Raw genomic sequence first — 18,107 nt, forward strand, 5'->3', positions numbered from 1 at the left:
AAGTTCTGATTTGGGATGGGGGAGGGTAAGGAGAGAAGGTGGATTTTTTAAATAAAGAATAAGAAAATCTGATTTCTGTGCTCCTACTAGGTGCAGGCCCTCATCACCTCATGTCTGTACTACTGCAATAGCCTTCTGGTTTATCTTCCTGCCTTAAGTCTCTCCTTTACATGCTACCCTCTCCTCAGCTATCAATGTGATCTTCCTAAAAGGAAGTTCTGGCTAAGTTCCCTTTCTCCTCCCCACCACCCCCAACTCAGTGGGAGGGGTAGGAGGGAGGTTTGGGGAAGATGAGATCAGTTTTTTAATATGTTGAGTTTGACATACTGGCACGATAGAGCCTCGAGGGAATAAACACTCCTCAGAACATAACTCTAATATTCTATGTGGTAGTGGAAAGAGAACTGGCTTTAGAACCAAGAGGATCCGGGTTCAAGTTTGACTTCTGAAGCATACTAGTTGTGGGACATTGGCCAAGTCACATAGCCTCTCAATGTTCTAGACAACTCTTTAGGACTATAGTTTACACAGAGGGTGCTGACCTGCTTTGGTAAAGGGAATTTCCTCCCCCAGGAGTTTGTTCTACCAATGAAATCACAGATCTAGTCCATCTCTCTCTGCCCTTAGGTTACCCAGAGTACATATGATCAGGCTTCATGGAAGAGTCAGATGATCTGGCTTCATTCACATCTTGATTCTTTTCCTTATTAGCCCTGTGATCCTTTTTAGGACTGTCCGTATCTGGGCCTCACTTTTCTCCTTTTGAGTATTGCCTTCATTCGAGAGGTTTCATCTTTCGTCATCTTTGCTAATTCTGGAGAGGCTGTGGAACTGTGGGCAGAGCTGTGAATTCTTTTGGTAGTTATGGGGGAAAAAACAATTTGAAATTATGCAGAAAAGCTGACAATTTGTTGATACAGAAGACCAGGGTTTGAATTTGATTTTGATTTGAATTTGATTAGGATTATATAGTAATATAGATTATGTAGCAATAATAGTATTACATAGTAACAATATAGTATGTAGTAATGATGCTACCTTGGATCTATGACTTCATATACCCCAGGATGGAGAGTTAGAAGGGACCTTGATCATTTCATCAAACAGCATCAAGGGTACAGGGCTGGAAATGTTGGATTTGGAGTCAGAGCACTTGGACTCAAATTCTAGGTCTCCCACTTACTGCCTGCCTGACCATGGGGAGACGTTTCACTCTTGTGGGGGCTCAGTTACACCATCTCTAGCATGAGGGGTTGGCTAGCTGACCTCTAAGATGCCTTCCAGCTCCAAGTTTTTGTTCCTGTGACCCAACAATCCCATTATTAGACATGCAGACCTAGGTGGTAGATGGCAGGTTCCAAACATACTAAAATATTCATAGCAGCACTTTTTGTGGTAGCAAAAAAAAAAAAACAAAAAAACTAGGAACAAAGTGGGTATCAGTTGATTGGAGAATGGCTGAATAAGTTGTGGTATATGAACCTAATGGAATACTATTGGGCTAAACTAATATGAGGAAGTCTGAGAAACTTAGGAAGACTGACATGAACTGATGCAGAGAGAAGTAAGCCAACAACAATATGGACAATGATTAGCATAATGTAAGTGAAAACAAAACTAACGGTAGATGAAATTAGATGAATTCCAACCAGTCTTGATCCCAGAGACCAAATGATGAAACATGTTTCCTTGCTCTTGGTAGAGAGGTGGGGAGAGCTGCGGGGGCATAATGTTCACATTTTTTTCAGTGGTAGTTGTTATATGGAATGGCTTTGCTTAGCTATATTTAATTATTATGAGGAATGTTGCCATGAGGGACATGATCATGTTGTAAAATACCCCATATGCAGGCTGGTAAATAAGATGAGGGATTACAGATTTAGACCTGGAAGGCACCCTTAGTCACGTAGGCCAGGGGTGGGGAATCCATGGCCTCGAGGCCACATGTGGCCCTCTAGGTCCTCAAATGCAGCCCTGAAATCATCTGGCCTCAAGGTCACAGGTTCCCCACCCCAGATCCTAGTCTAAACCCTTTATTTTACAGATGAAGAACAGGGGCACAGAAAGACGAAACTGACTTGTCCCAGGTCACATACCTAATGCATGGTAGTTCTGGGAGTTAAACCCAGGCCCTGTGACTCCAAAGCCAACATTTCCCCACTGTACCATGCTGCCGTTTGATGAGATAATCTCCAAGTCTCCTTTGTCTCTCTGTCCTGTGATCCTGTGATTAGAGAGACCCAAGGTGGCACCATTATTGTAGATGGAATAATAGAGTTCAGACCCTGGACTCGTGACTTCTAATTCAGTTTTTCCAGTGTGCTGCATTCCATTTCCCTACTTCTGGCCTTCTCCAGTCTGTGACAGGCCTCGCTGCTTGCCAAGACTCTGTGGGAAGAGTTGTTGTGCCATTCTTTTCATGGAATCCTCCACCTGTGCCGTTCTCTGTCCTCCCCTGACCTGCAGCTAGTCCATATGCAGAGTCAGTCATGGCCTTCAGTCAGCCCTTATGAGATGGGTCCCTCTAACCTGTCAGGGCACATCAGCCCAGCCCCAGTTCAGAAAAACATCGAGGGCTGTTCACAGCCAACTGAAATGTCAACACAACGGGGGTGAGAGAGCTATCCAGGATCTAAATTATCTGTGTTCTTGATAAAGCTCAGGGAACAAATTGGGGGAGCCCAGTGGTTCTCTGAGCCTGAGAACTGAGCTCTGATGAATTTCAAAACAAATCCTTTCCTCTCAGTTTATCTTGTTTGGTTTTGTTTCCTAAACTCTGAAATGAGCTACTTTTTGAATATGGGCAAGTTTCTGCAAATGGGCCTCCATATAAGTAATGGATATACTTGTAATTTCACTTCACCTTGGGATAGCCTATTAAGCTTGACAAAGTGCTATGAAAATTCAGGAGACCTTTTTTTATGGTTGACAGAGACTGATTCTCGGGATTGTTAGAGACCTCGAAGACCATCTCTACAGATTGCCAGCGTTATTAGGGACCTCAGAGTCCAACCCTGATTAAGAATTCCTAAGTTATCATCCAGCTTTGCTTTGAAGACCTCGTTTAAGGGAACAGGGATGGAGGAGACTCATCACTTTCCAGGGTGGCCTTTTCCAATTTTGGGTAGCACCAATTATCGGCAAGTCTTTCCTTATAGGGAGCCTAACTGCCACTTAGCAACTATCCTTCCTCTCTCTCCTCCCCCTTCCCCAACCACAGTCTCTAGTTCTGCCTCCTGGGACTGAGCAGAATAAGGCTTATCTCCCTTCCATATCACAGCCCCTCAAATACTTCAATACTGCTATTCTGTCCCTATCTCCTCCCTAGTCTCCTCTTTTCCAAGTTCTTTCAACCTTGTCCAGCTTCCTTTGTATGGCATGGCCTCCAATGCCCTCACTATGCTGGTTGGCCTCCTCTGGGACGCTCTGTAGCCTGCCAATGTTTTAAAATGTGGTCCCCCAAACTGACCACAATACTGTCGCTCTGTCCGATCAGGGCAGAGGACGGTGGGGCTCTTACCTCTCTTATTCTGGGCTCTCTGCTTCTCTTAAGCGCTCTTTTTCCTGTTTGCTGCATCATAACGTTAAATTATATTGAGCTTCCAGTCGGTTCCCAGATTCTTTTCAGATTAACTCTTCCCCTAATCATTGTTTCCACTGTCTTGTATCCGGGATGTTTATTTTTTTAAATGTAAATATAGGACTTTCTATTTAGCTCTCTCTAATTTCATTTCATAGATCTGGTCACTGTTTTAGCCTGTTCAGCTTTCTTTTCTTTTTCTTTCTTGGATCTCAGTTCTGGAGCTTTCCATGTTAGATATACCACCCTGCTTTATGTCATCTGAAGATTTAATAAGCATGCTCTCAGACCCTTTATCCAAGTCACTGATAAACACATGAAGAAACCTAAGATCAGACATAGATTCTTGGGGCTCTCTACCAGAGCCTTCCCTCCAAGGTGATGTTGACCTCTCTTGATTCATCTGGTTCCAGAATCTCGTAACCCTTGTTTCTCCCTCTCCTCTAACGAATGGCAGGAGAAACTCTCAGGTACATAGCTGAGGTTTAGGTAAATGGTATGTCTAGCCCTGTCCTCATCTCACAGTCTGGTTACCCTATCAGTAAAGGAAATGAGGCTAGCCTGGTGTGACTTGTTTTGGATGAAGTCCTGCTGGCTTTTAGTGAACAGAAGGCGGAGAGGTTCAATGGAAAAGAGCTGACTTTGGAGTCAAGGGATGGAGGTTTGAATCCTGCCATTGCAACTTCAGGCAAGTCTGTTCAATCTCTCTGGTCCATAGATTTCTCATCTATGAGGTTAGGGGGCTGGACTGGGTCACCCCTGAGGTCTCTTCCTGTTGTAAGTCTTTGGTCCTCTTTTCTTGTTGTTCACAAACCATCAAAGTCATCAAAGTCGTGTTCATTGGCCTATATGCAGAGTATGTGTATGTCAGTGGTTGCATCTGTGTGTGTGTGTGTTGTTTCTCACTTCTGCCCATGGCTAGCTGGAGCAAGCATCCTTCTTTAAGGGACCTCTTCCTGCATTCATTTTTGCTTTGAATCTTACGTGATGGCACGTAGCTCTTTGGGAAGCTGAAGGTTCCGTATTGGGTTGGAGCACACTGCCAAAAGGACGCTATTTCGTTACTAATCCAGTTGGATTCCAACAAGGAGCTACTTTATTAAATGAATGTTCACCATCAATTACGTGCCAGGGCACTGGAAATAAAAAGACAAGCAAAACAGTCCCTTATCTTCAAGGTACTTATGTTCTTCTGGGGGAAAAAAAAACATGTGCCCAGAAAATTGAATTCCAAATATGTACAAAATAGATGCAAAGCGATCTCTAGGAAAAGGATGCTAGAAACAGGAAAGGAGATCAGACTAGGTTTCCTGTAGGAGGTGACCCTTGAAGTGACCTCAGAGAGGCAGGGATTTTACCATGCAGAGGTGGGGAGGGAGGGAATACATTCCTTCCACTTGAAGAATCACAGACTAATAATGGTTGCTAATGTTTACATAGTGCATTAAGGTTTGCAAAATGCTTTCCCTGTTATCTCATTGGAGCCTTGCTACCACCCTGGGGGGTAGGTGCTATTAATCTCATTTTATAGATGAGGAAGCTGAACCTAAGAAAAGTTACGTGACTTGCCCAAGGTCACACAGCTGGTAAAGGACCAATGCAGGGTTCCAATGCAGGTCTTCTCACTCCAAGTTCATCACTCCACCCACTATGCCTTCTGGTTGCTTACAATTATTTGGAGGGATCCTCCTGCTACCTTCCCATTGACTTGCCATTTCCTCCCCAACAAATGACTCTGTATTGACTTATCCTTAGTAGACTGTATGCTTCCTAGCTATATGGATGGGGATACTGAAACTCTGAGTAGGGAGTGATTTGGGCAAAGTTCAATCAGTGGAGGAGTTTGGATCAGAACCGATTTCTCCTGCTGTCTTTATGTGACCTCCTAGACTTTCCCGACCTGATCCTTCTCTGCTTTTCTCAGTTGCATCCAAGGCATCCCTCAGTTTACATCAAGCTCCTTATGGGACTCCTAAGGGTTCCTGACTGACTGCTCAAATTAACCCCCAGCAACATTTGAGGGCCTGCTGTGCCCCTATGGGGGTGGGTAGATGTGTGAGACCTCGTCCTCACCCCCTTGGCCTTCAGAGTTTGCTTGGAGAGACCAGACAAGAGAAAACACAACAAAAGGCAGCTCCAGTCACCCGGGAAGAGATGTCCCCCAGATGATCGATCGGGAGGAATGAACACCTATTAGCAAATCCCTGGATTCTTTGTATAAAGTTGAAAAGCACCTTCTTCCTCCCCATGGGGGAAGTGCATATGATAGGATGTCATTTAGTCATTTGCCCCTGTGGACAGGGGAGTAAAGTCCCCATTAATGGAAAGAGGTTGTATGACTATTGCTGCTTTAAATCTCTTATGGGAAAGTTGAGAACTGGGGGCGTTTGGGTTCCTCCTGAAAGCTTCACGTTGTTGGCATCTAAATGCTTTCCAGACGGCTGGGCTGATAAGATACTTGGGAGGAGTAGTCTCCTGCAGGATTGGCTTATCAGTTATCCACCCTTGGCGGAAGGAGGTGAGGATGAGGCTTATCCGGGAATGTGCTAAGGCTGCCTTCAAAGCGAGGCTTCTTTGGCAACCAGGAAGGGAGGGACTGGGAGGATGGGCCCGGCACTGGGTCACTGTTTCCATAGATTTGGAATGGGAAAGGCCCTTAGATGTCTTCTAGGTAGTAATGATGCCTAGCATGTTTAGTAGTTAACAGTAATAACAGATAATGGCTAGCGCCAGCTTTGAGGTCTGATCTTCACAACAACCCTGTGACGTCTTCTTATTAACCCCATTTTATAAATGAAGAAGCCAAGACTGAGAGAGGTTTAGTGATTTGCTCAGAGTCACACAGCTAGTAAGTATCTAAGGCAGGATTTGAACTCATACCATGACCAGCGCTCTTAATCTCTTCACCACCTCTTCATGTTGCAGAAAAAGGAACAGAGGTTTAGACAGGGAATATGACTTGTCAAAGGTCACACAGGCAGGATGCAGCAGAACCAGGATTCAAACACAGATCTCCTGATCCCAAGTCCTACACACTTTCTGATAATACATGAGTGGGAGTTTCTTAGTAGGTTTTCCTTAGCCTTATCCCTGGGTGGGGACAACTACAGGATTATGATGCTAAAAATCAGTACTCCTTATTTTTTTCGTTCATTGCAATTCTGCATTTCAATTCACTAACCACGTATTGAACACTACTGTGTGTGAGGTGCAAGGAATACAGATGTGAACGAAGGACGTGCCCTCCCAAAGCTTCCAGTCTCTTAGGTTATGAGACACGTGGCAAGAGTTCGCATCCAACTGTATGTTGTTTGTCCTTTGTTCTCGAAGAGGACCATGACATCAGGAAGATGATGCCATGACTTGCAAGTGAATTGGATTTAAGTGAGGGAGCGCTGCGCAGGGTCATTGGCCTCACTCTCTCCTCCAGAGCCATCTGGGTAAGAAATAGCTCAGGCTGACTGGAGATGGCCCCCTCATATCCAGGATGTTTAGTGATTGAGTCCACTGGAGAATGGAAGAGTATAGGCTGTGGAATGGAGGACCTGGGTCCGGATCCCACTTGTGACCTTGAGAAACTCCTCTTCTTTGAGTCTCAGTTTCCCCATCTGTGCAATGGGAGTTAGACTGGATGACCTCTGAAGTTCCTTCCAGCTCTGGACTTTTTGTTTATCTAGACTCTTGTAGTGGGAAGAATCCCAGGTATGGAATTCAGGTTTGAAGCATGCTCAGCCACTCACTCTCTCTATGTCTGGGCAAGCCACTTTCTCTAGGCTTTGGTTTTGTCATCTATAAAATGAGGGGATGGTATTAGGTAATGTCTAAGGTCCCTTCTGGTTTTGAAGATTCCTTGGCTCAATGGATAGAACTCCAGGCCTGGAGTCAGGAAGACTCCTCTTCCTGAGTTCACATCCAGCCTCAGATACTTACTAGCTGTATGACCCTGGGGCAAGTCACTTAACCCTGTTTGCCTCAGTTTCCTCATCTGTAAAATGAGCTGGTGAAGTAAAAGGCAAACCATGCCAGTATCTTTGCAAAGAAAACCTCAATGGGGTTGCAGAGAGTCAGACATAACTGAAGCAGTAACAAAATCTAGCTCTATGGTCTTATGAAGAAAGATTTGCAGAGAGGGCGTGACCATTCTGTAGTGTCTGAGAGTGGGAAGATGGGGAATTTTCAAGGTACCTTTGAATTCATGCATGGGAAATGCATAAATCCCTCACACCTTTGTGTATTGTGTACATAGAAGCACTTGGAAAAATGTTAAAGGCATCACCACCTCCTCCCTCTTGGAATTTCCCTAGAACAAGAACTAACCAGCAGCAAATTGAGAGATGAATCAGTTGGGCATTCACTCATCTTCGTGGTTCCCAGGGTGGCTTGTGGAAGTGGACTCTGGGAGTGTGGGGGAGGGGGAATGGGTGGTATATTCCTTGAGTTTGCTTACATTGTCCCTTTTAGCTAGAGAGAGCTGTCCTGGAATTTGGTGGGGGGAGCTGGCCGTGCCAAGTGAGGTGTGTGTTGGGAGGTCTGGGCAGGTTCATTCCCTGATTTTTTTTCCTTTTAAAAATAATTTATTTCTTTTTCTTTTTCAACATTCATTCTTATAAGATTTTGAGTTCTAAATTTTCTCCCCTTCCCCCTCTCCTCAAGACAGTGTACAATCTGATATAGGCTATACATGTACAATCATACATATTTCCACATTACCTTGACTTTTTAATAAGAGTATTTTCAAAGGTGGGGGACCAAGGCTGCTCTATATAGGAGGGCTCCTGGAAACTTCAGTTGCGTCTGACACCAGTCCCTTCCTGCCCACCCTCCGGTGAGATTCCCCAGTAGTGTGTGACTTTCCCATCCTTTGTACTGGCTTCTGGGCAAAGTGGCTGCTCTGTGGAAGCCTCAGTCTATACTTAGAAATGAGCAGGGCGAGGGGTCTGCCCACGGACTCCATAGTCCAGAACCCTAAATGGATAGGTAGGACAAAGCAGAATATGTTCAATGTATGTGTCCCTTTCCTCATTTACTTGGGAACAGAGCCATAGCTAGGGATTTTTGAGCATGGGGAAGCAGACAAAGATGGACAAGCTGGATTTCATTGGAGAAGAAGAATAGTATACTTTAAGATTTGCAATGCACTGTATATACATTATTTCATTTGGTCCTCATTATAATCCTGTGAAGTATATGCTAATCTCATAATCCTCATTTTATGAATGAGGTAAAGTGACTTGTCCAGGGTCACACAGCTAGTCGGTGTTTGAGGTGGGATTTTGAACTCAAGTTTTTGGACACCAGGTCCAGTGCTGGCATTGGGCCAGGAGCAAGGCGGATTGAAGAGCTTACCTCATTTGACAATGTCTTGTTTTAACTAATAAGTGTTTTTGCCAAGTTAGGTGCTGACAGAGACTGGACCTTTCCTTTAAACCCTGAAGAAGTTTGACCAGGGGTGGGAGCTAGGTGGGCTCAGGGGCTTCCTCCCTAGGGCAGGAGGAGGGAGGGTGCCCCTCGGTGTGACGATTCTCTCGTCGATGCCATCTGTCCCTCCTTGCCCATTGCGGTCAGTCTGAATCGTTAGCAACTAGAAGCAGAGAAAGGGAGTTGCTTTGTGAGTCATGGAGTCTCAGACATAGGAGGCGAGGAGAAGAACCACAAATAAGTAACTCTGGTTGGGAAAAACAAAATTGCTTTAAGCTATTCTTGGAAACAGCAAGATTACATCGTGTTTCTTCCAAGAAAATGTAGGAACCTTCTACGTTTCTGGGTAGTTTGTTTTATTTATATTATGATGTAAAATTCCAAAGGAGTGGCAGCTGAGCAGAGGATTTGCAAGGAAAATTTTAGCAAAATTTATTCATTTCAGAGACAGAACCCAAAAACCAGAGATTTTTTTTTTCTTGGATTTTGCTCTGAAGGGTTTTTGACATCTTCCTCTTCCAGTTCCCACCTTCCCACATTTAGATCATCCTTGCAGATGTGTACACAGTGGATAGAGCTCTGGGCTTGGAGTCAGGAAGACTCATCTTTCTGAGTTCAAATCTAGCCTCAGAAGCTTACTATCTAGCTGTGTGACCCTGGGCAAGTTGCTTAATCTTGTCTGCTTCAGTTTCCTTGTTTGTAAAATGAGCTCCCCCTCCCCCTGCCTCTTCTCCTCTCCCTCTCATTTGCTCTCTCTTTCTCTGCCTCTCTCATTCTCTCCGTCTCTTTCATTCTCTCTCTCTCCCCCCCTCTACACAAACACAGACACATACACATGTACACGTATACATATAAACGCACATGATATATGCAGCACTACAGTGTAAATGCAAAGTAATCTCAGAAGGATGGGACTTGGGGTAGGGGTGGGAGGGAAGGGGAATGAAGAGGACTGGAAGCCCAGTCTCTTACTTGAGAGCCATTTCTTATAACAAAGACTTTTTTAAAAGAAGAAGACCAAAAAACAATCACCAAAACTAACCAATGTATCCAAAAAAGATTGCTACTTGTGGCAATCTGAATCTTATTTTACAGGTGGGGAAGGTCAGTGCTGGGCTCAGAGCTCCCTCCCATCTTCCCATCTTCTGGATTTCCAGCCACTATCTAGCTGGTAGGAACGAGATGTGGCCGGTTCTCCAAGTTGGCTTGCCCAGCCAGGCCAAGCTAATCATTTCTTTTCAGATCATCTCTTTCTCCACCCTGCCTTGTCTCACTGGCTAAAAGCCTTGATCTTGCAGAGCTCTCCATACCTGCAACCCCAGAATCACCTTTGACTTCCTCTGAGCTAGGCCTGCTAGCTCTCAGGTCCAGGGCCTGGCCCTTCTATTGGGTCACTTACTCCCTAGGGTGTCTTGGCTTTTCTTCCTTCCCTTAGTTCACCTCCCTACTCATAGAGAGGGTGTGGCAGAAGAGGCAGCGTTGGTAGTGTGGTGGATGGAGCACTCCGGTGGCAGGAGGACCTGGGTTGGAATAGGGGGGTGGGCTGGAGCAGTGACCCTTCAGAAATCCACAACTGTAACAGTCAGGCTTCACTTGTTCTGCTGATTGTCTAGACTTAAGAAGGTGATGGAGAAAAAGAGGATAATGCAGATTCAAGTTAAATATGCGTTAAACGTTTACCAGCATTCCTCCACGATATGTTAGACTCTTATTAGTTGTGGAATCGGGGCCTCAGTTTCTTCATCTGTAAAATGAAGAGGTTGGAATTAACTTGTAAGGTCCCTTCTGGGGCATCTACATGGAACAGTGTATGTAGAGTGCCAGGCCTGGAGTCAGGAGGACTCATCTTCCTGGGTTCCGATCCAGCCTCAGATGCTTACTAAGCTGTGTGACCCTGGGCAAATCACTTAATTAACCCTGTTTGCCTCAGTTCCTCATCTATAAAATGAACTGGATAAGAAAATGGCAAACCACTCCAGTATCTATGCCAAGAAAATCCCAAAGGGGGTCACAAAGAGCTGGGACACAACTGAAAAAATGACTGAACGACAACAAAAGGTCCCTTCCAAGCGATGAGTTAATGATTCCATGATTCTAGATCTGCCTAATTGTTTTATTGAAGTTGCTGATTACTGCTTCAAACACAAACCTGCCAGCCCTGATTCATCTTGCTCACCTTTTAGCCCCACCGCCTGACTCCCTCCCACTTCCTTTGGCTTTCCTCCTCATCACAAGTAGGCAGGTTGCTTTGGAAACAAGACAGCTAGCCTAGCCCTCCATCGGTCCCCGGATGATATCCGGCCTGATTCAACACGTATTTGAATATAGCTTACCATAGTCGGGGGAAGCGTGCTTAAAAAGAATTATGATAATAGCAACAGCACACCCTTATGTAACACTATACATGTTAGCCTTATTTGAGCGTCACACAACTTGGGCTCGGAAAGGAGACGGTGTAATTACGGCTGTGATGCTGCTGCGGCTGATGGTGGCGGTGATGTTACAGTTGGGAATGTTTTTTCCTCTCTTAAACCTCAGGTAACACTTTGTACTTCTTAGGATTTTGCCGTGGTCTCTTCTGCATTGTGGTTGTTCGAATGATGCCCGTTTGTGTAGTTTGCTAGATTGTAAGCTTCAGGAGGGCAGGGATTTAATGGTATCTTAATTATTGTTCCATCACTCCCCCACACCCGGGTGATCCACCATAGGTCCCTTTGGCTGCCGGTGGTGAATAAGTGATGGTTGGGTGAATGAAGGAACCCTTACTTGGTACATTGAGGAAAGAAGACAAGGAGGGTTTCTATCACTTAGCCAAGCTTATGCAGTGAAAGAGGCAGAATCAGGCCTCAAACCCAGATCTTAGCTGAGAGTCCTTGTTCTTTTTGTTACATTCCTGCCAAACAGCCCAAAATCTCTGCTGGGATAAGACATAGAGTCTGAGCCTCAGTTTCTTTATCAATAAAGGGAAGAAAGTAATGCCCATAGAACCTACTTCATAGGTTTGTTGTGATCATCAAGTGAGAGATTTACTTCAGGTAGTAAGTAACCTGAGGAGGGAGTAGAGGCTGGGTCTTTCAGACTGCAAGTCCAGCATGAGTTGGTGTAGATGGGCAGAGAGGAGGGGGAGGGCACAGGATGGATTGTATGAGTAGAGAGGCATGGTATGTGCTCCAGGAATGTTGAGAAAAGAGCTTGAACAGGGCCGAGAGAGGGAGCAGTGGTTGGGCACAAAGTTGGGAAGGTGAGGTCAGGTTGTACAAGGTCTTGAATCCTAAGTGAAGAAGTTGGTAGAATAAGGAGCAAACAGGGAGTCATTGCTGGCTCTTGAGCAGGAGAGAGACATGATAGAAGTGGGGTTTGGGGAAGATGAGCAGGAGAGAATGGAACAGGGAGAGGATATGAAAGAGAAAAGGCCTAGGTGTTGCCAGGCGTGGAGGGAAGACTTTGCTACATGACAGGACCATAGTTTTGATCTTTAAGAGACCTGTTCAGTCAGCTAGCCCAATTCCTTCATTTTTACAGATGAGAAAATGGAACCCTAAAGAGGGGGAGGTGACTTGCTGAAGGTCACATGGGCAGAAAGAAACTGGCCTAGATGCCAACCCAGATCCTCTGGCTTCAGATTTAGCACACTTTCCAATGTGCCGTGCCACCTCACTTCCTAATTTGGCTTTGTTCCCTGGCAGGAAACCACTTGGGTCCCTTGGGCATATTTGGAGAGGTTCTGGTAACCCAGAACCCTCTGGGCACCCCTCCTCCAGAAGAGTTCTTCCTTCTCTTGTACATGAAATAACAGCCCCCTGCCCCCCAAGGTCCAGGCAGCCTATAACTCCCTTTCTTCTTCTCTGTCTTTGTCTTCTTCCTTCATCTCTTAGCCATGCTTAGAATCTGATTGGTCATGGGAAACTGGGGGACAGAGAATATTCTTTTGTATTTGAGTTTTATAAAACTAATTGGGAAACATACGGACGTGTTTTAAAAAATCATTGTACTTGCGGTATGAAGAAGCCCAATCTGACAACCAAAAAGCACCTACTGTGCCAAGTATCTGTGCTAGGCACTGGGGATGCAAAGACAAAAAGAAAAAAAAAATCTCTGCTCTCAAGGAGCTGATGTTTTCCCAGCAAAGACCGTATTAGCGTAGACAGAAGGAATACTGAAAAGATGCAAAGAATTTATTCTGAACCCCTTGGGGTTCTGTGGAGGGGATCTCTGGCTCCCGTTTACACATCCTTCTCCATATGAGGAGCCCTACTCAGTGCATCTTGTGCCAGGGATATTGACGGAGCAACATGACTCCCTCTGACGAGGCTACCAGCTCATTCCTCTAAAATAGCTGCAATTTAGCTCTGTTCAGAGAAAAAGAACACATGCTTGGGAAATCAGAGTGAATGCATTGACTTTTTTTGCTTTGAAAGTATTTAAATGACTTGCCTAAGAAATGTCTGAGGTTAGAGTAGGACAGATAGGAGGGACGGTGGCCAAAACCCAAGGAAGTTATTTTGGTAATTTGAATGAACACTCATTACATTTTCCCCCATCAGTCTGTGCACTTGCTCCAAATAGCTCCCGGTTTGGGTTTAGGCAGCACAGACTGCATTTGCATTTCTCCAGGGGCATGTGCGCCATTCTCTGTGCCTCCAGGTTCAGTGCGCATCCAAAGTGACTGAAAACAGAGAGGGGGTTGTGGGCATCTTCTGTATACTGACCCTGCAAAAGAAGGGCTTCCACCTGTAACTGATGAAGAGAGGTTTTAAAATTGGAGGTGTCTAGTGCCGGGGAGGACGGTGGTAACATCCTGCATGAACACCAGGGTAAGTGAGTCTTATATGCTTGGGTGCCTCTCCATAGGCATCCTTTTGCTCCTGTCAGTAAGAAATGTCCATTCTATCCTATGATTTTATGTCACTCAGTCACTGGGCATGGTCTTTTGAAGTGTATTGAATAATGCTATAAATCTCTGTCTATGTACTAGGCTTGGGAATCAGTGGTGTGGTGGAAGGAGCATTGGACTCTTGGTGATGGGAGATTTGGGTCCTGGTCCTAGCTCTGCGTTCTTCAGCCCTCTGACTCCTCTATGATTCAGTCTTCATTTTGTAAATGAGATGATTGTATTAGATCAGTGTTTCCTAAAGGCTGAATGAAGTTTGCACATGATCTAGTTGGGGGTTCTACATTTAACAACCCAGTTATTGCTCATCTTAAAGGGGGAGCACTGCCCCCCAATTCCCAGTGTTCTAATCGATGGATTTTAGTGGTGCTAATTACTGAGAATTTCTGTTTTTAAAAATCTGTGTTTTATATTCCCTTGTTTGTTTTTTTAAGGCTATCCAGATAACGTCAATATTAGCTGGAACTGCGTTTTGAATAGGAACAAAAACTTATCTTAAGATGTGTTAGCAACATAGCATTGTGAACCAAATCTTTAGAACAGGACTTTTTCACAAATTGCTTATTGGATCACTACCACTTTTTTCTTCTCTTCACCTCCTCCCTCCATCCCCATTCCATTGTGTTAATGCATAAAGCTGATGTGTTCTTTCTCTCTCCCTCCCTCCAGGTGTGACAGTTCTTCAAGTATCCCATGGTGCTCTCCTCTGTGATCTTTGCTGTGCAGCTCCCATTTGAGCCTCTCTACCAACTGCCATCAGAACATGGGGGAAAATGAAGATGAGAAGCAGAGCCAGGCTGGCCAGCTTTTTGAGAACTTTGTCCAAGCCTCCACGTGTAAAGGTACACTACAGGCCTTCAACATCCTCATCCGGCACCTGCAGCTCGACCCCTCGGATCACAGGAACTTCTATTCCAAGCTGAAGTCCAAAGTGACCACCTGGAAGGCCAAGGCCCTTTGGAACAAACTAGACAAGCGAGGAACCCACAAAGAGTACAAACGAGGAAGGTCCTGCATGAACACCCGGGTAAGTGAGTGAGCCCTCAGGGCTTGGGGGCCTCACTCCCAAATGATGACTGTCTGTTGGAGTCCCGTGGTCAGGCTCTCACTTTGGCTGCACTGTTACTTAGAATGGTTTTGTGTGAATCTCCTACAACTCAATAAAGCATATTTAGGATTGAGGCTCTGTTTAATTAATATTTGGTAGAGCTATCATGAGTCAATGAACAAGAATTTATTAAGCATGTGCTATGTGCCGGCCACTGTTAGACATGAGGATGCAAAGACAGGAAGGTGACAGCTCCTGCCCTTGAGGAGCTGGGTTCTGTTGATTTTATCTGTAATTAACTGAATCTGGGCCATAGGCAAATTCATTTTGGGGTAAGGGGAGGTGCTGTGATGCAGAGGAGGCCCTCATTATAGGTCCAGGCACACCTGGAGACATTAGCCTCTGCTTTAGAGAGACTTGGCCCTTGCCTCTGAGTAGTTAAGGTGTCAAGGTGGACTCTGGGACAGGCACCCTGTTGACAGGCACAGTGGCTGTAGTATTTGTGCCCTAAGCACCTTCCACAGCAGCGGTGATCAAACCAAATAGAAAGGGATTCCTGCAGTTGCATGCTGACTTAAAAAAACATAGATTAACATTATCTAAGTTAGATTATGTTTTTATTGGTTTCCTTAGACATTTCCCACTTATATTTTAATGTGGTTCTGGCTGCACTGGGAGGTTTTGCAGATCCCAAGTTTGACCTCTCTGTCTCGGAGGAACTGAAATGTGTGGAGGTAGGGAGGAAATGCCCCCCCACTTTGAATGTCAAGGGTCCTGGAAAGAGCCCCTTTCACCCCTTCTTCCACTCCTATGGCTCTGAGATATGTTGATCTGAATAAAGGGCTAATTCCAGATGTCCCTTTTTTTTTTTTTTAGCAGAAATAGGAGCCAATGACTGAGGAGGCAGGGCTGTTGGTGATGATAGCACTCAGCTCTCTCAGACAAGGGAACTGATCCCCAGAAGGGGAAGAAGCTATTCATACAGAGAATAGCAGAAGAAGGACCAGAAGCCAGGTCTCCACAGTCCTAGTCAATCCATTTTTCTTTCTCCTGTGTACTCTGCTGCCTATGGTAGCTGCCATTTTGCTAGAAGGGTTTCCCCCCCACCTCTGGATCTGCCTCTGACAGTTATTACTGTAGCTGTGTGATCTTGGGCAAGGCACAGCCTCTCTGGGCCTTGATCTCTTTACTTGTAAAAAGATATTGGACTAGATGGTCTGTATAGCCCCCTTCCAGCTTTAAAACCACAGTTTCATGATCTTTCTTCCAGTCTTGAGAGAATGAGAAGAGAGGGTTAAATAGATGCCTGTGAACGAGGGATGGAGGGGCCCCTGAGAACATCCTCCTTGCCTTCTGTTAAGTGTGGAAGCAACGTGGGGACTATTTGGATGGTTCTGACTTCAGAAATGGGGAAGGGGAGAAAACGAGCTCCCACTTATTTTCCAAATAGCTCAGACATACCTATAATCAATTTGAATCAATCCTCAAAGAGACTTAAAGCTGAGAGAACAATTTAGGAGGATCTTGGCAATACTGTAGAAGAGAGGAGATGAGGAGCCCAGCTAAGTTGGTAGCTTTAGATCTAAGAGATGTCATGGAGATAGAAATGGTAGATTTGATGAGTGATGCAGACTGAAAGAGTAGGGTAGAATGTAGGGGTTACCAACTTGGGAGACTGAAAGGATGAGGATGCCCTCTATAGAAACAGGAAGATTAGAAGGCTCAGGGTTTTGAGGGAAAGATAGATAATGAGTTGAGTTTTGGACCTGTTGATTTTGAGATGTCTCTTAGATATCAACGTTAATTGATTTTCTCCTACTGCTTGCCACCTGGTTTAGAGGGTTTTGCTTTGATCATTTATTGAGCAGCTTAAAGAATATCTGATCCTTTCTGGAAACCTTCTTTGTCGAGCTGGCCTCAGGTAGGGAACTCCAGGACTGAGCTGTCCTGGTTGTTATCTCTTCGGCCTTTGGGACTCCAAGCCAGGCCAAAGCCCCTTGGGCAGGAAGTAGCTCTGAGTTTGGATTAAAAGAGAGCAGACATGATTTTGGTGCCGGAGGAGGTGATGTAGTCAGAGCCCTTGGAATTCCTTTTGGTGCCAGTCCCAGGATGAGGGTTTGAACTCTCCATGGCGATTTGGTTTGTTGTGTGTTTATCTTGATGATGGAGAGCTGCAGAATGCGCTGTGGGCCTCCGTGTCTGCTTCCCACGTCTCACAGGAGACAGTGATGGATAGCTTCCCTGAGAGCCTAGCACAAACTGTGCTGGGCCTGAAGAAGTCATCCAGCTCCTGCTTTGATCAGCCTCATGTGCCAAGCAGTGCCCATGGGTGGCACGGGCTGACCCATCCAGGGCACACAAGGGGAAAAGGAAAAATGGGGAGCAAGGAGTAGAAGATTCTTCTTTCCTTCTTTTCATCTACGTTACAGCATGCTGGACCACTCTTCATTCCCTAACCTCATCCTGCCCTGTACCTTTTGTCTGTTCTCATACCTATCCCCCACTCCTGGAAGAGACTCTTCTCTCAGACCTTCTCCTTCTCAGTGTCAGTTTTACTAGCTGTAAAATGGGGACAATATTAATGCTGGGTGGTTGTGAGGAAAGCAGTTACTGTTAAACACCTCCCTTCATTTGCGTGGCCTCTCTTCTATGAAGCCTTTCTTGAGATGAATTTGATGTCTCCCACTCATCTTGCAGGGAGCTTTCTTTATTACTTTCCTTTCTCCTCCCATCCCACTTACTCATATATGAGTTTTGGTCCCCTCTTGGATTTCAAGCTCCTGAGAGCAGGCTCTGGGTTGGAATTTAGCTCTGTATCTTTCCCTGAGCTTAATACAGCGCTTTGCTCAGAGGTCAGTACTCAGTGGGAGCTTCATCACTGCAAACCTACTATACCTATAAAAACAACTTTGAAAGACCCCAGACCTCTGATCAGCTCACTGAGCAGTCATGCCCTCAGACGAGGGATGATAAAGTATGCCATCCACCTCTTGGCAGGAAGGGGGTGGACCAGGGATGCAGAATGGGGTGGAGCTTTTTCAGATATGGCCAACGTATTCAATTGTTTTGCTTGACTGTGCTCATTTATTACACAGGAGGACGTCTATTGGGGTGAGGAATAAGTTAGTAGGAAATGAAAGAGATGCAAAAAAAAAATAAAAAGAAGAAGT

At 45.2% G+C, this 18,107-nt stretch overlaps 1 protein-coding gene across 9 annotated transcripts in view; it reads left to right on the forward strand.

Moving 5' to 3' along the window:
- The window catches only part of MICAL2 (microtubule associated monooxygenase, calponin and LIM domain containing 2), a 161,792-nt gene that overhangs the window by 36,109 nt on the left and 107,576 nt on the right, over positions 1-18,107 (forward strand). For 8 of the 9 annotated variants that reach the window (XM_036762439.1, XM_036762443.1, XM_036762442.1 and 5 more), the window contains exon 2: positions 14,559-14,916. In XM_036762439.1, the coding sequence (XP_036618334.1) occupies positions 14,653-14,916 (264 nt within the window). In that variant the 5' untranslated portion in view covers positions 14,559-14,652. Of the gene's footprint in view, positions 1-13,667; positions 13,813-14,558; positions 14,917-18,107 lie in introns of those variants that run through there. The other variant, XM_036762440.1, reaches the window with a different exon arrangement.

Source organism: Trichosurus vulpecula, chromosome 6 (assembly GCF_011100635.1).
Source record: "Trichosurus vulpecula isolate mTriVul1 chromosome 6, mTriVul1.pri, whole genome shotgun sequence".
Lineage (NCBI taxonomy): Eukaryota > Metazoa > Chordata > Mammalia > Diprotodontia > Phalangeridae > Trichosurus > Trichosurus vulpecula.